Here is a 21,912-nt window from a genome sequence, read left to right on the forward strand (position 1 = left end):
ATTAAAGCTTTTCTAACACATAGGTCTTTATTACAAAGCCTGGGCAGGGCTTGATTACTACCGAATGGCTAAGGTGTAGGCTCAACATTCTCACCAGTTAGGGAGAGAATGTGGACTACTACATTTGTATGGAATAGTTGAAATAAAAGAACTCTGGGGCACCTGGGCGGCTCAGTTGGTTGAGCGACTGCCTTCGGCTCAGGTCATGATCCCGGAGTCCCGGGATCCCTGCACAGCAGGGAGTCTGCTTCTCCCTCTGACCCTACCCCCTCTTGTGCTCCCTCTCTCTCACTCTCCCTCCCTCTCTCAAATAAATTTTTTTAAAAAATCTTTAAAAAAGAGTAAAAGAACTCTGAATGGTAACCATTTTCAGTAACACCTTCTCAATTTTATTTTTCCCCCAGGACTTTATAAATGCTGTTGTCCTGTCCCCTGGATCGGTTCCAGTCATTTGTTTGCCCATTTACTTAACAGTTAGTCCTTGAGCACCTGCTGTATGCCACCGCAGTGACGGTCATGTCACTGTCCTTATCCTCTTGGTGCCTCTGCCCTGTCACTTTCTACAGCTGGGTTTTATTCTTGACTGACTTTTCTTTGCCCTCCTTTGTGGTTTTATAAAACCCTGAGAGGACACTCACCACCTACACTGTAACTGTCCACCAGCTTCTGCGCCTCTGATACATGTTCTCTACACTCCCAGGACCTAAAAATGATAGCAGCTAAAAAATAGTGAGCACAACCTGTTCTGTGTCCGGTGCTTTAGAGACGTTATCCGTGACCCTTCTGCAGCCTGGACGGCATGGCATTTAACCATTTTTGGTTCACTAGCCCTTTGAGAAGCTGGTGAAAGCAATATATCCTCTCTCTAGAAAAATCACGTCACAACACTTTTGTGTTTAATCTCAGAGGGTTTGGTGATCTACAAAAGCACACACGTGGACCACACTCCTAGATTCCAGGTTAAGAATACTTGCTTCAAAGAGAGATGTTATTTCCATTTTGCAAATGAGGAAACTGGGTCAGGAGGAGGTTAATTAACTTGCGAGTCGGATGGTAGGTGGTGGAACGAATTTGACCCTAAGTCTTCTTGACTCTAAACTCTTTGTTTTTTCCATTGTCCAAAAGTGTAGATGTTTCATAAATGGCTGAGGGGGTGTATGGAAGGCTAAAAAGGGGAACTTTATAGGGTATGTGTCCCAAAATATGATAAAACATCCATATGAGATCAGATTAGACAGGGAGAAAGATTTTTCTCAAGTATTCGGATTTAACTGCCAAAATCTTTTGTGTTGCTTGCAACTTTTTCCAAGTGACAATCTCTCCCCCCCCACCCCATGATACCAGTTCCAACAATTTTTGCTTCTGATGCCATTTCTGTTTGGCTGCACACATTTCTTACTCTCGTGTTGAATTATGTTTTCTCTGGATGCCAAGGCAGATGGATGGCACTTTTGTTATGATTCTGATATAAATAGCATCTGTTAAAAACTGGACATTAATACTTATCTGGCAAATAAACAAATGTTATCAGTGAAATAGCCCTCTAATTGTGTTTGTCTGTGACTAAGAAGTGTATTTGATGGTCAGTGACTTGGTGCTTGTGTGGGGGCATTGGGTTTATGAGCCTTCTTAATTTCTACCTCACCAAGTTCTGAAGTAATTTTTTGGTTAAGATTTTATTTTGAAGTAATCTCTACACCCAGCATGGGGCTCGGACCCACAACCCCGAGATCCAGAGGCACACGCTCCACCCACAGAGCCAGCCAGGCGCCCCTGAAGTCATTAATGAATGTCTCAGAGTTCTCTTTATTTGGAGAACCTAAACTGTGGATGGCGTGAAGCCAGAGATGACCTACAGAACTTGTCAGACTGCCGTGCTCATGCCCAGGGCGCTGTTTAGCTTCCAGAGTCAAGGGTAAGATTAGCCCAGCCTTCTTGTCCTCACAGTATTAGGTGTTGTCTGCTGTGGTCCATCGAGAATAAAGCTGTGTTGAGTGTGAAGCGGTGACATCAGCCCATTCCTCCACTGGAGGGGCTCACCAACCAGCTGGGGCCACAGATAAACAGCCAACATAAAGGTCTGGAAGCAGAGAATCAGAGTGCACAGAGTAAGTAGGTCTAGCGCGATGGTCCAGGAGGTGCTAATACTTTTACTTCATACTTTGTGTCCCACCCGGCCTCACAGCAAAGGAATGGAATTACAGTACCTTTGACATTTTTGTCCTTTTCTTTATTAAATAGAACAACGAGCGAAACAAAACTATGAGACCAGATTCTCCGTAAAAGCATGATTAGTTTCGGTTAAGGAAGATAGGAAGGAAGGCCTCACGAAGGAGGGGCCCTCCATCTCGAAAGGTGAATTGCAGTGTGCAGGCAAGAGAGGTGGAAGGAAATCCTGGCAAAAGCATGAACCAGAGCTCAGAGGTGGGGAAGGACATGGCCCCTGTGGAGGGCTGTGTGAAAATATAGGCCGCATGGAGTGCTGGTATCTGGTGGTTGCTCAGGGCCAGGTTACTAATAATGGGAATGAAGGATCTTATTCCCCACAATGAGGGGTTTGACTTCAGGTGGATGCTCTGGAGAAGTCTTGCATTTCTTTTTCTTTTTTAAGCTTAAATAATTTTCAACTCACAAAAATGTTGCAGAATCAGTACAGAAAGTTCCTTTGTGCCCCCAGTCTTCCCACCACCCCCGGGATAACATCATACATAGGCTCGGAATAAGGACAGCAGTCGTAACTAAAGCACAGACTGGATTCAGGTCTCACTAGTTGGACATGAGCTCATTTTCTTCTCTCAGCACATTGTTCTGGGAGATTCTAACACGTGTAGTTCTGCATGGCATGTTTTTAAGCCAGGGAGTAACACAACTATATCTGTGTGTTAGAAAGATAGATCATGGCAACTGGGAGGGGGTGGGTGGGTGGGGCAGGGAATAGATTGAAGAGTGTTTTGCAAGTAAATTGACAGTCCTTGCCAACTGCTCAGAAAGAGAGCTGGAGGCCAGAGTCAACGGCAGGGATTTCTGCCTTGACTTACCAAGGTTCAGGAGTGGAAGCAAATTCATTCATTCACTCAGTGAGTTTGAACACCCCTAACCACTAGTCCCTGGCCCAGGATCTGGAGGTATACTGATGACATAAATTAACTTGGCCCTTGCTTTTTTGGAATGCAAAGTCTACAGAGACAGGCATTAACTGAATACTCATGCAGCTAGGTAAGTCATTATAAACTGGGCTAAGGTCTATGAAGGACAGCAGAGGTCTTTGTGGAAGGCATGGCCTAGTGTGGGGGCATGGCCTAGTGTGGGGGCGCCAGAGAAGGCTCCCTGAGAAGGTGTCATGTGAACTGACATCTGTGGCATTGGTTTTGGGCAACACTAGCAACCTCCCCTGCAACCTTTCCAGCAAGGCAAGTTCTCAGGTCCCACCCTCCCCAAGATCTAGATCTAGGATTGGGATCTAGAGCTGGAGCCCAGCGATCTGTTCCTAACAAGCGCTCTGGGTGGTTCTGATGGACACTCAAGTTTGAGAACCACTGATCTTTGCAAGGAGGAGGAGTGCATTAGGCAGACCCGAGAGAAGGATGAGTGGTCTGGGGGCGGGGTTGGGGGGGCGCGCTACTGCACTCGGAAACAGCTTCCATGTAGGAAAGCCACATCAGAGGGACGGCCAAGGGTCACTCACTGTGGCCGAGGCTCAGGGAACCGAGGGAGGGAGATGGATGGAGAAGCAGGCAAAAGCTGTCCTGCATGGCTTTGTGATACCATTAAGGACTTTGGTTTTAATTCTTAGGGCAATAGGAAGCAGTTGGAGTTTTTAAAGCAAGGAAGTAACATAAGGGCATCAGTATTTTAAAGTAATTATTCTGGCTGATGTGAGGAAACTAGAGGGGGACCACGGTAGGGTTACGTGTGTGATTGTGGGCTGTGTGTGTGTGATCTAGATACGGGCAGATGAGTGGTGCTCATATTGTATTGACATACGATCGCTTCCCTGGGAAACCTACAATTTCATATGAATTCATGTAGAGGACCTGCCTGAGGTTTTGGGGGTTTTTTTGTTTTGTTTTAAGATTGTATTTATTTGACCGAGAGAGTGAGCACGCGAGAGAGGACGAGCAGGGGGAGCAGCAGAGGGAGAGCGGAGAAGCATTGGGCTACTTCTGTGCTCTCCCTGCTCAGCAGGGAGCCCAGTGTGGGGCTCGATCCCAGGACCTGATCATGACCTGAGCCGAAGGCAGACGCTTCACCGACTGAGCCCCCCACTAGGGGCCCCTACCTGAGGTGTTTGACACAATTCTCCAGTAGCTTGCAAAATCCGTGGATTATTTTGGAGACCCGCAGGCTCCATCCTTGCAGCTTGATAAGGTAAATAAGAAAATCTGCCTGCCAATCTGTGCTCACTCATTGCTCTCTTATTTTTCAGAATCCACAAATTCAGAAGTAGTTAATTTTGAAGGAAATGGAACGAAATAGCACCAAAACGTGTGCTGCCACAGTCAACAGCACCAAATCCTGCAGCACCAAGGCCAGGTGAGCTGCTTTTCCCAGCTGGCGGGGCCGAAGGTACTGCGCTGGGCGTAAGGCCTCCCTGGACAGAAAGTGCTGATCATGATCCTACCATCACTTCCACCTGGGTTGCGTCATTCACGCACCACGCATATACTCAGTGCTGATTTGGGGGCCAAAATGGTCTAGGAACGGATGTATCTATCTTATCCACAAGCATCAGCGTATACATTTTAAAGTTGAATGTCCTTAGGTCGGGGCTCAGCGTGGCCACAGTTAACTTGACAAGTCTGGGGCCATCAGAAAACTTGGCAGGCCGGCCGTCAGGTTGCACATGCTCCGTTCCCCCGATAGGTGGCAGCAACGGCAAAGCTTTCTCTCGCCGAACTCCTGCGGGAAGGCATCGCGGCTTTCCCTGGCCAGCATCCCAGGACTTGCCCGGGCCCGCTGCACTATAAATAGGATGTGTTAAACGCTCCTTGTCTGCTCACAGGAGCTGGAGGAGAGAGCGTAATGGTTTCCAGCTCGTACATTTTAAAAGTGTGCCAGGGAAACAGTCTTTGAGATGGGAACAGCTGTGTGACGGCCAACGTGCGGTCAGTTCTCCCGACACAACTTGTTTGTCTGTTGCCTGCTGCCGTATCTGTCCTCGTGTTAGGTGTGGTGGTGAGTCTGAGAATGGTCATTAGGTAAGAGTGAATTTCTGCGACACTTGCTGAAATTACATTTTTGTGTCCAGGATTGAGAAAGCACGTTACAAACAAAACGGTGTAAGCTTTTTCTTTAGGATCTGTGTTCCCGCTGATAGAAGGTATCACAAAACCACAACACTCAGTTCAGTCAAACTTAACATCCCTTCTTTTTTGGACCACCGTAATCAGATGTGGCCCCTGGTATCATGACGTTAATCGTCTAATAGGGAAGACAGACATGGGACAATTGTAAGGGTCTTGGGTGTTAATTGAGACCTTTCTAACACTGGTCACCAGTTCTCGGAAGGGGCAAAGAGTGAGAAATCAGGGGTGATGCGGAAATTTCTGCACTGGGAGGTGGGAAAGAGGGAGATGACCGTAAACGGGATCCAGAAGTAGAGGGGCGTGTATACGTGTGCGTGTGTGTGTGTGTGTGTGTGTATGTGTTGGGAGGAGAATGCTGTTGAATGACAGGGCTGTGAAAATCCTCATTCATTCATTAATTTGAGAAATACTTCCAATTATGTGCCAGGTACTCTGGGGCTGGGGGTTCAGAGGTGTAAAAGCCCCATTTTATTTCATGGAGCCTGTAATCCAGCTTGTTATTTCCCAAACGAGAGGGTGACTCCCAGCCGTGGGGAGAGCAGTGCCAGGGAAGGACCGGTTGTGATGAGAGGCCGCAGAGGAGCAAGCAGATGGGGTGATCGGGGAGACCTCTCTGAGGAGGTGATGGTCACACCTGGATCTGCGGGTGACAGGAGTTCGCTGGGTGGGGAGAGGGACCCCCGGGCTGTGGGAGGCCAGGAAGGGAGAGTGAGGAAGCCGGAGCTAGGCCATGGGCTGCCTGGGGGCCCAGTAGGCATGTTTTTTCCAACATGCTGCGAGACGTTTATTAAAGAGCATTTAAAATAAAAGAGATCGCTGCCTCCCCCACGCCACATAGCTATTTTTGTCTCATCTTATAGACCTTGTCCACAGGTGAAAACACATTTCTATATCATTGTGTTCATAGTGTCCACCCCACCATACCTTTTCTCTTATCATTGTCCCAAACAGGTTTTTATGTTTCAACATATTTATAATCATTACTTATACTACACCGTTAAAGCATATTAATGTTGAGAGGTTTGTGTTAGATTTCGAATTTGATTTCTGAGTTTGTGTGGGTGTGTCTTGTAATGTGTGTGTTGCAGGGGTAGGCTTGGAATTTATGCTGCAAGAGAAGGTATTGGTTAAAGTGAGGTTCTGGAGGAAGGTGAGAGCCTGTGTGGGGATGTAGGGAGAGTTTGAGGAGGGGAGACCCTTGGTGGAGGAAGCCTGTGGCTCAGACACGTGGGGCTACGGGCCCTGGAGGCAGGTCACTTTATAACCACGGATTTTTCTGCTAAATTGAATTCAGTTGACTGGCTAAATTGTTTTTTACGATACCCTATCATTTGGAATATATTTGTAAATCAGCTTGCATTCTTATAATCCCTATGTTTAGAACAGTAGACGAGGGGTTGCCAGCCGAGTGTAGGATATTGAGGGGAGTATGAGGCTGGGATGGGGGAGGTGGCGTGAGCCCTGGAATCCTAATATTTGATTAGATTATTATGTAGATGATTTGCTTTTAATTTTCTACATGTTCTTTTGAGTAGGTTGCAGAATTACTAGACTGGCAAACACAAGGTGTCCCTTCTTGAGTATTGACAGGTTTTCTTATTATTCTATCCATATATGCAGACTTCATTGCTCTCGTGTATTTGTTCACGTGAGAAGGCACACAAGTCACTCATGCACTTTTGCAAGTGCACGCACGCACACACACACCCTGGCACAGCTGGGCAGAAAGCCTAGCATTAGATTCAGCAGAGTTCAAGTCTGGGCCTCATGAGTGGATTTGGCTTTTCTCTCTGGTTTAATTTCTCCACCTCTAAAAGTAGGGCTAATGGTATCTGACTCACAGGGTCGTCACAAGGTTGATGATTAACTGATGTTCAGCAAAATAGATGCTCGGTTATTGATAGGTGAATCTACTAGAATTGCTTCAGTGTAACAGTTGTGGTCTTTTACTTCATTTTGATATTAAGCAGGGAACTTTCCAGAGCCTCCTTCAAAAACTATAGACTCCTACATCAACTTCAGGGTCTCTTCTAAAGCACTGGTCTCAGCTTGTTAACACACAAATGGCCGGGCCCCCACCCCCAGACGTTCTGACTGGTTGGTCTGGGTGGGGCCTGATAAAATGCATTTCTTTTTTTTTTTTTTTTTAACTTAAATTCAATAGCCAACATATAGTAAAACGCATTTCTATAAAGGTTCTAGAGGATGCTGATATTGCTGGTTCAGGGACCACATTTTGGAGAACCACTCTTTGAAAGCTGCATACGTGTCTGTGTGTCTGCTTCAATAGCCTTTTAAAACTAATTTTTTTTTAAAAGATTTTATTTATTTATTTGAGACAGAGAGAATGAGATACAGAGAGCATGAGAGGGAGGAGGGTCAGAGGGAGAAGCAGACTCCCTGCCGAGCAGGGAGCCCGATGCGGGACTCGATCCCGGGACTCCAGGATCATGACCTGAGCCGAAGGCAGTCGCTTAACCAACTGAGCCACCCAGGCGCCCCGAGAGAGAGTGATTTAGTTCACATTCTCAGCCACCCAAGGACAGGAAGTCACTGCGTTTCTACCTGCTGCATCAGTGTCCTTGTCAAGGCAGTGGGGATGTCTTTTCCTGGACCTGAAAAACATGTGGCATTTTCCGAAACTCCTGAGTTAGACGGTGAGTAGCTGGAGGTTGGGCGGCTCCTATTTCTCCTTCCGTCCCTCCACCCTCGCCTGCCGTGGCCTGCTGCATTTGCTGAAGAATGAGCGAGCCGCCGAGAGGATAGTTGCTTGGAAAATGTCGGTACTGTGAATGTTCAGGCCGAACACCAAATAGGCTCTATTGTCAGAACTACCTGGATCTGGCTCTCTGGAATATTCACAGTGTAAGTGAAGTCTCACTGGCTTTTATGATTCTGCAATTGGTAGGAATTAGGACTGGAGAAGACCCAACAGGTCATCCAGACCATTCTCCCGCTGGAAGAGGATTATTCCCTGCAGTGTGCTCAGTAGCATGAGGAAGAATTACTTTTCATATGATTATTTTTTTTTTCATGCTGTCTTCAACTAAGTGTTTCTTGAATTGAATCGCTTTGTATTCAAGTAATAAAATGCACAACAGGCAGTACATTTCTGGGTGATTATCTCACTCCTCAGGTGGTGTAATAAGGCACGAGGCCAAAGCCCTGGCATGCCTTATTGTTATTAGGAAGGGAATTTATGGATAAAATAAAGCAAGTGGTTATTTGCATCAGCAATAACCGCAACCAGGAACACAGTTACCAGCGGGTCCTCCCCACGTGCTTGCAGAGCGGGGTGAGGCAGGGGACGAGCGCTCCTCGCCAGCCAGGCAGCTTGGGGAGCCGGAGACGTGCCACCTCCTGCAAGGCGCTTGTTAGGGATTGTGTAAGAAAGCAGCGGGAAGGCCTTGGTCATGGCAACTGAACGAACTTGACACCTGGGACGAGCTCTCCTCCTGGACCCAGCTCTGGGCTTTGCAGCGGCGCGCAGTCCCGGGCACCTGGCTGGCCTGCCCCGAGGCTCAGCCTCCTCACTGGTGCAGTGGGAAGCGCAGTACGTGGCTGAGCATGAGGAGGCTTCGGTGCAGGGTTTTCATAAATCCTAAGCACATTTCCTGGCTCCGAGTTAGTCCCCAATAAGTGGTCGTTGAATTAGAGTCATATTTTTTCCTTCTTAAAATTCTTCACGAGCTTGAGTTTCTGGTCTCTTTATTTCCTCTGGTCTGTCCAGTTATTCCAGTGATACCGAGGATTCCCATCATGGGCGGGGCACCTTTCTGAGCAAGACGTGCACGTGGCGTCCCTTCCTCCAGCACACCCTTGCCCCTTCCTGTATCATGCTCGATTTTCAAAACCCTGCCCCCAGTTAGATCCGATGCTCCACCTCCCCAGGCCTGGCTCTTGAGTTCATGTCCATGGAGCTCGGATGGGCTCTTACAGCTCCCTGCTGGTCATCCTACTTCTCCCACCCTCCCCTGGCCTTCTCTTCTAGACGACTTTTCACTTTTTGTCCTCTCTCCTGAATCCTGGATGCCTCTCCCATCCTCATTTGCTGCTGATGGCCCAACTTCCTGTTTCATGGAGGAAACTGACACGAGCCCCAGGGAACTGCCCTACCCGCTCATCACCACGTCTGTGTCCCCCGCCTTCTCCTTTGTCACAAGCCATGGACCGACTGTGCTCCTAAAAGAGGCTCGTCCAGGAGATGAGATCCTGTCTCTGCTGGTGAACCTGTGGACCGGGCAGCTTCTTTCCGTCCTGCTTCATTCTTTGCCTAGCAAAGAATCACTACTGGGAGTATTTACTCGTGCTCCCGATTCTCCTGTCTTAAAGACATTTCTTCCTTGACCCCCATCCCGCCCCAGGGACCACACCGTTTCTCTGCTTTACAGCAGGGATTCTTTCCCTCTGAGTTTACCTGTGACTCACTTAGGCTCTCCCCGAAACCTCCCAGTTCCACCAGTATGGTACTGGTTATCAGTACCACCTGCATGGCTTAATCCAAAGCGATTCTTGGTCCTTATCTTCCGTGCTGATCACTGCAGCATTTGACACACACCATCTCTCCCTCTTGAAACCTGTTCCTCACTCGGTTTTCAGGACACTCCAGTCTCCTGATTGGTTCCTTTCTCACTGGCTGCCCTTTTTCATCTTTTGCTAGTTCCTCCTCATCTCCCTGAACTCTGAAGGTTGGAGTACCCCAAAGCTTGGCTCTGGCATGTTTTTCTTTTTACACCTGCTTTCTCGGTGGGCTGACCTCATCGTGCCTTATGTCCATTATATGCGGACAGTCCCACACTTGTTTCTTCAGCCCCAGTCTCTTCCTGGAGCTCAAGCTCATAAACCCCACTGCCTATTCAGTATCCCCCCTGCCCCGGGGAGATCTAACAGACATCTCCAACTTAACACATGCAGAATGGAACTCTTGATCTTCTCCTCCAAACCTGTCTGCCTGGGTCTCTCCCATCTCAGTTAATGACCACTTCTTCCAACTTTTCTCCTACATGCCAGATCAAATCTGTAAGAAAATCCAATTGACCCTGCCTTCAGAACATATTTAGAATCTGACATTTCCCAACACTTTTACCGAAACCACCCCCACCATCTTATCTTCTCTTGCATGCATAATTTCAGTGCCCTTATAATTGGTCCCCCTGTTTCCTCCCCTGCCCCTTTAAGTCTATTCTTGACATATAGCCAGAGGAATCCTTTAAATGCGAAGACAGATCATAACCCTGTATATAACTCTCTTTTCCATATATAACCCTCCAGTGGCTTCACATATCACTCTCGGAGAGAACCTAATTGTCACAGGAGCCCACTCAGTTTTCCTCCGTCTGGCCTCCTGTTGCCTCTTTGTCCTCTTAATGACATTGTTCCCTTCCTGGTCTCTGATCTGTGCTCAGTGTCATCTGTTCTCTTCCTCTGCTCCCATTTATCTTCACAGTACTTACTCATTTGTATCATTTACTTAATTAGTTTGTCTTCCAGTACTAGAATATAAGGCCCATAAGATCCATGATTTTGCCAGTTTTGTTGATTGACCCCCAAACTTTGAGAAGGAAGCTTAATAAATGTGTTTTGAATCTATGAACACATACCAAGCCATGTTCTTCTAGAAATTCACCCATGCTATGATTCTGGGTTTCAGTTAAACTTACCTGGTTGAAGGAAGATGTATGTGGGACTCTGCTGTCAGCCTCACTTGGCTTCAGCCCTGGTATGGTCCCTGCCCACAGAGACGTGTGCACATGAGACAGGTCTAGAGCAATACCATGCTTGGCAATCAGGGACTGCCCAAAGAGAGGTAGACCAGAGCACCAGCCAGTGTGTATTTCTTACACATTTAAAAAAAAAAATCTGATTCATTTCTGTAACTCTGTAAACTCGAGATTCTTAAAATCTAGGGCTTTAGAGCTATTGCCTAGTTTGATTCTTTATACGGAAATAGTGTCTTACACATCCATCTATTTTTGAATATTAAATAATGATGCACTTGCATTTAAACCTGAAGTCTAGTAGGGAAAAATTCTTCTCTTCTCTAAACTTCCTTGTAGAACTAGAGCTGGATGCCTTTTATTTCCCTTTCGTACCTAATTGCTCAGTTAGAACTTTCAGTACAGTGTTGAATGAAGTGGTGAGAGCAGACATCCTTGTGTTGTTCCTGATTTTAGGGGGAAGACTTGCAGCTTTTGTTCTTTTACCATTGACTGTTGGTTTTTCATTGATGCCCTTTGTTGGGTCAAGGAAGTTCCCTTCTATTCCTAGCTTGTTGAGTGTGTTTATCATGAAACAGTGAAAGGTTTTGTGAAATGCTTTTTCTGCATCTATCAAGACGGTAATATTTTTTCTTGATTGTATTAATGTGGTGTATTACAGTGATTGATTTATATGTTCAACCACCCTTGAGTTCCTGGGATAATCTTACCTGGTCATGACATCTAATTCTTTTACATTTTGTTGAAGATTTTTCCTATATTCATAAGGAATATTGGTCTTTAGCTTTCTTTTTTCCTGATGTCTTTGGATTTGGTAATACTAGTCTCAGAATGTTCTGGGAAGTTCCCTCTTATTCTGGTTTTTTTTTTTTTTTTTTTGGAAGAGTTTGTGAAGGATTGATTGGTTTTACTTATTCTTCTTTATTTTTTTCAAAAATATTATATTTATTTGAGAGAGAGACAGAGAGAGTGACAGAGATAGTGAGAGAGAGCACGAGCAGGGAGGAGAGGGAGAAGCAGACTCCCAGCTGAGCAGGGAGCTGACGTAGGGCTCAATCCCAGGACTCCAGGATCATGACCTGAGCTGAAGGCAGACACTTAACCGACTGAGCCACCCAGGGGCCCCTGACTTATTCTTCTTTAAATGTTTGGTAGAACTTACCAGTGAACCCTTCTGGTCCTGGGCTTTTTTTTTGCAGGAAGTTTTTGACTTCTAGTTTAATCTCTTTACTTGGTGTAGGTCTACTCCAATTTTCTGTTTCTTCTTTAGTCAGTTTCAGTAGCTTGTATCTTTCTAAGAATTTTTCTGTTTTGTGTAGATTAGCTAATTTGTGGGCATACGATTGTTCAACGTATTCCCTTATCCTTTTTGTTTTTGTGAGATCAGTAGTAATTTTCTTTCTTTCATTCCTGATTTTAGTACATTGAGTATTTCTCATTTTTTTCTTGGAGAATCTAGGTAAAAATGTGTCAGTTTTGCTGATCTTTTCAAAGAATTACCTCTTCATTTTGTTGGTTTTTTCAATTTCATTTACTTCTGCTCTTATCTTTATTAGTTCCTTTACTCTGTTTAGTTGGGATTAGTTTATTCTTATTTTTCTGGTTTCTTAGGGAAGATTATTAAGTTATTAGTTTGAGGTTTTCTTTTTTAAAAAAAACACTGTAGGCATTTACAGCTATAAATTCCCCTCTAAGCACTACATCCCATAATTTTTGGCATGTATGTCTTTGTTTTCATCCATCCAAAAGTATTCGCTAATTTCACTTGTGATTTTCGCCCCCCCTCTGATCCGCTGGGGTTAGTTAAGAGTGTGCTATTTAATAATTTCAATGTATTTGTGAATACTCAATTTCTTTCTGTGATGGATTTCTAATTTCATTCCAGTGTGCTTAGAGAACATTGATTATTTCAATATTTTAAAATTTATCAGGACTTGTTTTATGTCTTAACATATGATTTATCCTGAAGAATGTCTCATGTACAGTTGAGAAGAATGTATATTCTACCATTGTTGGGTGGAGTGTTCTTTAAATGCCTGTTAGGTCTAATTGGTTTATGGTGTTGTTCACGTCCTCTGTTTCCTTGTTGATCTGTATAGTTGTTCTATCCACTATTAAAAGTGGGCATTGAAGTCTTTAGATGTTATTATTCAAGTGTGTTTCTCCTTTCAGTTTTTGCTTCACATGTATTGGGTCTCTGTTATTAGGTGCGTATGTGTTTATGTTACCTTCATTTATTCTTTCTCTAATACTCTCTTTTTCTTTATGTAAATTTGCATTTCTGACCTATATCATTCTTCCTTCTTTCTGAAGAATTTAACTTTTTTTTTTTTTTAAAGCAGTCTTGCTGGTAACACATTTCCTCAGTGTTTGTTTGTCTAAGAAAGTATTTATTTGCCTTTAACTTTTGAAGGAAAATTTTGCTGGATGTAGAATTCTAGGTTGGTGGGGGTTTTTTTCTTTCTACACTTTAAATATTTCACCCCACTCATTTCTTGATTGCATGGTTCCTAAAGGTAAGTATGTATGGGCCTTTCTTTCTTTTTTGCATGTCTCATAAATTTTTTGTTGGAAACTAGACATTTTAAATAACATGGCAAAAATCATATTCTTTCCACTTTTCATGTTTCGTTTACTGACTTTTCTAACCTAACTTTATAAAGTCTGTATGTTTTGTTCTGGACAACCCCTGAAGTGTCTGACTGATTAGTTGAGTGGTCAGCTCATGACTGGACAGAGATTTCCTTAAATGCCTGCAAACAGTAGTCTTCCAGTCTTTGCTGAGGGGCTCTTTGTGTGTGTTGGAGCTTCCTTCAATCCTCTGCCAGGCAGTTTACAACCCTTCCTTAGGTTTCACTTCCTGCTTGTACAGAGCTTCAAGGTCAGCCATAGGTGAGAGTGTAGGGCCTGCTCAGTTCTTTCCTGAACAAGCCCACAGCCCTTGGGTACGCTCAAAGCCCCTGTGGACATCTCATTCCCCAGATTGCCCTTTAAGGTTTTTGGTTTACGTTTTAAATAGTCTATTATTTGCTCCATCTATTATCTACTGCCTCAGGCAGCTAGAAGTTTAGACAATAGTTGTGTCTGATTTTTTTCAACAAATGCCTTTTGACAGTTTCTGGTAATGGGGCTTGAAGGAGCTCCAACCCCATTCTGCCCTTTCCAGTGACGGGCAGACTGCTGGGTTTTCACTGAAATTGCAGGCTTTTGTTTTCAAGGCTACTACTGATTTGGGGGCAGGGGCAGGTGGGGACAGGAGAAGTTGAAATGCCACAGAACTTGGTGTGCATACTGAGATTCTGCCATATTTCATGAATAAGGGCTCCCTAGATTGCTGCAAACCTTTGGTTAATTTCAGAGTTCTGAGTTTGCCAGTTTTCTTACCTTACTTTCATGGAGGAGAGGATTTTCAGAGGTCCTTACTGCACCATTTTTGGTGCTGTTGTCTCTTGCTCTGCCTCTGACAGTGATGGATGTGCAGTGAGAGCATAGAGAATCCAAACTTTCCACCTTTACTGCCCACCAAAGAAATGAGTCCGTGGTAGTCAAGACACAGATGAATTTTCCTATCCAAGAACTTCCTTATTTTCCCATTTTTGAAAATTATCAGATCTGCTAAAAACGAGTCTAAAGTCATGATTTTGTGTTTATTGTAAGAAGAGTTTTTGAAACATTGGCAAGAAGGTCATGACTAGCACTTTTAGAGTTTCTGGCTGTCCTTTCAGAAAAGGACAGGAGGTTGGCCACCTTTGTAATGTGTGCTTGAAGATAATGTAATCTGTTTTCTTTTATGTCACAGGGATTTAATGTACAAAATGGCGAATATACCAGATTGGCATACTTCATATCCTCACACCCAAAAGTTCATGAATTTAAGACCTCACTCTTCACCATGTAGAGTGTATTCAAGGAACAGTTTCCAAAATATGTTTAGACCTTCCTCTTCGGGTGAGTATCATGAAGAAAAAACACTAACAGTAGATATCACTTAGGTATGTTTAGTATGTACCAGGCTCTGTACAAAAGCTTCACATGTCATTTAACCACACGCAATAGAGATACAAAATAGATTGTATTACTGTCCCTATATTCTTTATGGGGAAACTGAGACAGAGGTTGATTAAACCACTTGCCCAAAAGTTACATAGTTTTAAAGAGGCAGGGTCAGAATTTGAGCCCAGTGTGATTCCAAAATCCGTGGACTTAACTATGGCATTTTCTACTATACCTCCTCATTTAGTTTTACTTAACTAGTAGACAATGTTTTTGAGCAGTTTTAGGGTTACAGAGAAATGGAGCTGAAGTGCGGAGAGTTCCCGGAACACCGCTTCACTCCCCACCCCCAATGTCCCTCATTATTAACATCTTGCATTATCAGTGAGGTGCCTTTGTTACTGTGGATGGGCCATTACTGATCCATTGTCATTAACTAAAGTCTGCAATCTACAGTAGAGTTCATTCTTTGTGTTGTATGTTCTCTGGGTTTTGATAAACATTTAAGGACATGTATCCAGCATTACGGTATCATACAGAATCATTTTACTGCCCTAAAAATCCCGTCTTCCACCTATCCATCCCTTCTTGCCCCTAGTCTGGGCAACCACTGGTCTTCTTACTGTCTCCATGGTTTTGCCCTTTCAGAATATCCTAAAGTTACAGTCATACAGTTATGTAGCCTTTTCAGATGGGCTTCTTTCCCTTAGCAGTGTGCACTTAAGGCTCTTTCCTGTCTTTTCATGGTATAATAGTCCACTTTTTAATCTCTGAATGACGTTCTCTTATATGGATGTACCATAGTTCGCTTATCTCTTCACTACTGAAAGACATTTTGGTTGTTCTCATGTCTTGGCAATCATGAATAAAACTGCAGTAAACATTTTCTTACAGGTTTTTGTCTGGATATAAGTTTTAAACTCATTTGCATCTCTCAGTTTTAAAGCAATAAAATTTAACAATAATTTCCCCAAAGTATATGTCATTTCATCCTGCCCTCCATCTCTTCCTTCTTTCCTGAATATTTTCTGAGCCCCAATATGTGACAAGAACTGTCATAGGTACTGAGGATAAAGAGGTGGGTCCAGTAGAGGGCCTGCCCTGGAGGCGCTCACAGTCTAGAGAGGGGGCTAAAGAATTTTAGTTGCGTGAGACAAATGCTGCTGGAACAGAAGTGTGTGCGCAGTGAGCACAGTGGGTGCATATCCTGAGGTGCCAGGAGGCCTCAGAGGGGACAAAGGCAAGGATACACTGAATTCTGCCTTGGGAGGGGGGAAGGCATTCCAGTCAAGTCATACCGGACACCGTGCTTCCTCACTGGGCAGAACTTGAATCTTGCGGTCAGAGGCATCTCCCAGGGAGCCTGGAAATACAGACCTTTGAATGGCTGACTGTCTCCCCAGATTTCAGGGTCTCTGGTTCTAAGGGAAGAGGGGAGAACAGATAGTGGGTGTCGGCTATCAGTTTCCAACACTGTCCAGCAGCTCCATGTGTACAATGTATTTCGGACACACCTCAGTTTACCTTTCGCTCCTACAGAGAAGTCTGGGGTGAAGTGGGATTGCTGGGTCAGAGGGCATCCCCGCTGAGGCTCTTGATGACCCCCACCACATTGCCTGTTAGAAGTTTGTGCCTGGGCATCCCCACAAGTAACATTTGAACGTGTTTGTCTCTATGTATCCTAACACAGAATATTCCCTCTTACATCTTCTCCATTTGATACGCAAGTGCAATATTCTGTTGTGATTCCATTTGTCTTTCTTCAACCATAAAGGTAACTTTGGTCTTCCAGTTTGTCAGCTTTCTGTCTGTCTTTTGTGAGCTGCCCATTGATATCCTCTGCCCATTTACCTGCAGTGGGTCTGTCCAGTGATTTGTAGGAGCTCTTTCTGTACGGAAGATGCTAATCCTTCATCTGCCTTACACGCCATCAGCGTCTCTTTTTCCGCTTTGTCATTTGCCTTCTATTTTTACTGATGGCAATTCTCAATACTGAATTATTTTTTCTTGTTTAAATTAAAAGTCTCCTAGCACCACTTGTCTCCCCAAAGGTGGTCACCGTGAAGTGTTTGGCTGGTCTCTCTCATGCACGCACGTGTATGTGGAGGTGACGTATTTGTATAACTCACATAGTAAATAAGCACCGCTCATGGGGTAAACCACAGATATGAGACACCTGATTTCCTTTTACAAATATTTTTTGCTTTATGTTCAAATGTGAAGAATTTCTATTGACCTGACTTTCTATTCACTAGGATTTTCTCCTATCACGTTTAGTCTGTGTTAAGCAGATCAAATGAGCTTTTCACTTCTGATTCTGTATTTTTAATTTCTAACCTTGCCATGTGCTTTCAAAAACCGTTTCCTTTTCTCTGCTGAAATCCCTGTACGTGCAGTGCGTTGTCAAGTTTTCCTGTAATCTCTTGAACATGTTTACTGTTCTTGTCTTAAATACCTGATCATTTCTCCATCTGTTCTCTCTCCGGATCTTCTGACTGTTTCGTCACCTCTTCTCATTTCATTTGTCTTGCAATCTTAAAAAAGTTTTAATAGCAGACATTAGTGTGAAGCCCAGTGGAAAGAGAAGGGACTGGTCCAGCCAAGAGAGGGAACGCCTCTTCTCTCAGGCTTCACGTGAGCTGGGCGGGCGCAGGTTCATCTCCAGACGGAGCTGTTCTGGACTTGGTTGCGGTTGCCGCTGGTTTCAAATACTTCCCTTCAACAGGTCTTGACATCTGAGCCCTGCTGAGATTCCAGGCCTTTCTATTTCCCTCTGGGTTGGCATACCTGGGAGAGCGCTCTGCTTTACAGCCCCCCTGCTGATTTTGGAGGATCTCTGGGGGGTTCTCTTTGTCCTCTGGCCCAGCTCCTAGTTTTCAGCACCCTAGGAGGCCTTTCTCCGCCCTGCCGCCCTACCTCCAGGCTGCAGTGGGCCACTGAGGTGTGCTCTGTGAAGGCCCAGGTGCCTCAGAGGGGCTGGCTCTGTTCTCCCACCCTGTCCTCAACTTTTGGCGAGCAGCTTACACTCCCAGATGGGCCTGCCCTCCTGGGACCACATCACGCAGCTCTGTGCCTCGCCCCCAGCTCTGCTGTCCTCTTACACCCCCACAGGAAGGCCCCAGAGGCCCGGCGCAGACTCGGTCTGTGATTGAGGCCCCCGGCCTGTGAACCCATCACAACCTGTCCACATGTGGCCACTAAGCAGCTGGTTCTTTTTTCCTCTCCCCAGTCTAGAATGGATTTGCTTTACTTCCCCTGGCTCTGCAAAGATAAAGGCATCCTGGGTCATTCCTCTCCGAGGAGCGGCTTACCCTTTCTGGGATTTAGGTTTTTTGTATCCCTCAGTTCTCTCAGTGGGTTTAAAAACTATATAGTTTAGCTTATCTGACTTTTTCTCATCGTGAGGGTGAGAGTGACAGTCTGTTGTGACTTTGTATGTTCTAAACGGATATAGAAAATTTTGTCAAATTGCCCTCCAGAAAGATTATATCAATTTGTACTCCCACCAGCAGGTTATGCAAGTTCGGTTACTGCTTTCGTTTTAAATCTGGGAAGGTGCGTTTAAATCTGGGAAGGTGCATGTGAAAGAAAAAGTTTTCCTTCAAAAGCCAATGAGTTTCAAACTGATATTTCTGATACATTTAAATTAGAATTATTGATTGCGAAGATGGGGCTTCTTGGAAAGCAACTAAAATATACTTGAAAAGTCTGAAGAAAGATTTTGAGGTGAACAGAAGTTAACAGGAGAGCCCCCCGCCCATGACCCTGGGAGCAGGAGGAGGAACTCTGGGCTGGGTGGGCAGAGGGAGAAATCCTGTTCCCCAGCCCATGTGGAATCACGTGGCTCCTCCCTGTGAATCAGCTGCTTCTGAGAACCCAGACACAGTCAGAAATGGAGAGGGGAGCATGGCAGGACCTTGGGAGTCTTGTGGGAGATGTCAGTCTCTTCTCCCTCTGAGCTGTGTACCCAGTCCTCTCCCCCGAGTCTGCCCCCTCCTAGTTGAGCTGCTGGCTCCATGTCCCTACGTACCATGAGTAACCAAAATGATAGCCCCATTCGGACTTCCCTCCTGAGCTCCAGATCAGATCTCCAGTGGCCTATCTAGACCTCTCTGCCTGGGCTTCATCTGCTCGGCATTTCAGACATGAGCCAGCCAACCAGATCTCTTGATTCCTGGTGTTCTCCGTCTCAGTAAATGGCACCATCATCTATGTAGTTCTTTCAGCCCAGCCCCCAGTTATCCTTGGTTTCTTCCTGCCCCGCCCTGCTGAGCCAGTTGATCAGCAAAGCGTTGTCTGCTCTGTGTCTAGACTACCCCTAATCTGTCTGCACCCCCCAACACCCCCCCTTCCCCGCCTGACATCCAGGGCTACCACCTGGTTCAGGCCACAATCACCTCTTCTTGGACCCTTGGAATTGACTCATCTCTGGACTTCTGTTCTCATTTCTTGCACCTCTAGAATCTACTCTCTACGTAGCAGCCAGAGTGATTTGTGAACACAGTGTATGTTAGAGATCACTGTCCTGCTTGAACTCTCTCGAGCCTTCCCATTACACATGGAGACAACCTCAGTCCTTGTGCAGGCACGGAAGCATCACCCACCCCAGTCTCAGCAATTTCTGCCTTCCGTCTCATGCGACACACGCATGCTCTGTCCACCCTGGCCTTTTGCTTTCCTGGACACATCAAGCTTATTCCTGCTCAAGGACCCTTTACCTGTTGCTGTGTTCCCTCCAGCTTCTTGTCTGACTGGCTCATCTTATCATTCTGGTTCAGTTTATCAAATACCTCGAGAGGACTTCCCAGATTTCTCCACCTAAAACAGCTCCCACCTCTCTTCTACCCTGTTCTTTCTTACTGTCTTGTAATGTCTACCATTACCCTTATTCGTTTATTTATTATCTGCTTCTTGTCTTTCCTCTCCCCTGCAGATTCTAAGCTTTATAAGAGCGGGTCTCACCTGTCTTGTTCTGTAGTCCTTCAGTGCCTAGAGCACTGGCTGACAGACGACAGGTGCTCAGTAAATATTTTTTGAATGAATGAATTCTACTTCCTTAGAAGTCAGTGTTTCATAGGGCTCCCTTCTCTTCCAGCATGGCATGTTTCCCCCATGGCTTCCACATGGCCGGTTCCCACATCTGCACCTCCAGTGCCCCCCACTTCTGATCTCTAGATTTATGTGTTCACCTTTCAAATGGACATCCCCACTTAGAGATCCCAAACTGAATTCATTAACCTTCCCACAAACTTTTTTCTCTTCCATGCCAGCTATTTATTGCTGTATACAAACTCCTCCACACATAGAGGTTTGGAGTCATTGATTTCGCTCACAGATCTGCAATGTGAGCAGGTCCCAGGGACAGCTTGTCTCTCTTCCAGGCGGTTCAGTGGAGGAGGTTCGAAGGCAGCAGGTAATGACACCTAGGGCTGGAATCATCGGAAGGCTGGCTCCCTCTGTGGGCTGGAACCTCAGCTGGGGTGTTGGCCAGAACGCCTACCTGTGGCTTCTCTGTGTGACTTCTTGCCTTCCTCATGGCATGGCGATTGGCATGAGTATCTTACAAGGACGAGGCACAAGCTGCAACACCTTTTGTGACCTCGTCTTGGAAATCACATAGGATGATTCTGCCCTAGTTACAGGCCCACCCAGATTCAAGGGGAAGGAATATCTGCCCCACGTTTCGATGGGAGGAGTGTTAGCCTGGCATTGTAGGAAAAGCCTGTGTGGTGGGGATCTTGTTGTGGCCATCTTGGAAAATGCCATCTGCCACGGCCTGCAGACCTTCCCTTTCTCAGCGAAGGGTGTCACCACCCACCCCACCACTCATGCCACATGTAGAAGCTTTATCCTCTTCCACTACCTCCCCCTGCATGTCAAACGGGAGATTCTCTGGACCCTACCTGGTCTATTTCAACTTCTCTTTTATTCACCCCTACTTTTCCCTCCATGCCCACCATGTTAGTGTAGACCTCCATTAAGACTTGCTGTAGGGCGCCTGGGTGGCTCAGTTGGTTAAGCGACTGCCTTCGGCTCAGGTCATGGTCCCGGAGTCCTGGGATTGAGTCCCACATCGGGCTCCCAGCATGGCGGGGAGCCTGCTTCTCCCTGACCCTCTCCCCTCTCATGCTGTTTCTCTCTCTCTCTTTCTCAAATAAATAAATAAATAAAATCTTTAAAAAAAAAAAAAAAAAAAGACTTGCCTGAGCAGGCTGTAGTTAACAACATGTCTCCATGCCATTCACTGCCCTCCCCTTTCTGTTCCTCCTACATGTGATGTCAGAGTGCAGTTTCAGAACGAAAATTGGGTGATGTCATTCTCTTGATGGAAGTCCCAGCTTGGTGTCCCATGACCAGGGCACAAAGCTAGATAGGAGCACTGGGGATATGGCTCCTTCTGACTTTTGCAGTCTCATCTCTAAAGCTGATGCTCCTGTGCTCGTCCCCTCTCCCCTTTGCTTCAACTGGCTGTCCTCCACAGCACCCTCCCCCAACTTCCAGCCCCTCTCGCTCTCGGGAACACCAAGTTCCAGTTGAAGTATCACCTCTTCCTTCTAAGCAGTTTTTCCTGAGACCTTCAGCCTGTCACCCCAAACCAGCCACTGTCCTTTCTCCAGTGTGTCCTGGTTATATACGCCCCTCCCCGAGGAGGCAGTGGGCATTGTGAGCAAAAGGCATCCCCAGCACCCGAGGAGCTTGGCGAGTGTCAGGGAAGACAAATAGCTGTGTCAGAAAGGTTCAATACTAGGTAAGAAATTCTCATTTGGAAGGAAATAATTGCAATCATCCTTCCCTAGCTCCTGCTTGTGAATGAGTTTATAAAAGATGGAACAGTGCTAAAGACATTTAATACACATCCAGAATTTACTACGTAAGACAGAGCTACTAAATAAATT

The 21,912-nt window shown here is 45.6% G+C and overlaps 1 protein-coding gene across 1 annotated transcript in view; it reads left to right on the forward strand.

Annotated features, from left to right (window-relative positions):
- The first annotated feature begins 4,498 nt into the window (after positions 1–4,498).
- The window catches only part of EFCAB6 (EF-hand calcium binding domain 6), a 215,743-nt gene continuing 198,329 nt past the window's right edge, over positions 4,499–21,912 (forward strand). The window contains exons 1-2 of the mRNA XM_034987337.1: positions 4,499–4,533; positions 14,823–14,971. Coding sequence (XP_034843228.1) covers positions 14,830–14,971 — 142 coding nt within the window. The 5' untranslated portion in view covers positions 4,499–4,533; positions 14,823–14,829. The remainder of the gene's footprint in view (positions 4,534–14,822; positions 14,972–21,912) is intronic.

The sequence above is a fragment of the Mirounga leonina genome, unplaced genomic scaffold (genome assembly GCF_011800145.1).
Source record: "Mirounga leonina isolate KUSES-001 unplaced genomic scaffold, KU_Mleo_1.0 Mir_418, whole genome shotgun sequence".
NCBI lineage: Eukaryota > Metazoa > Chordata > Mammalia > Carnivora > Phocidae > Mirounga > Mirounga leonina.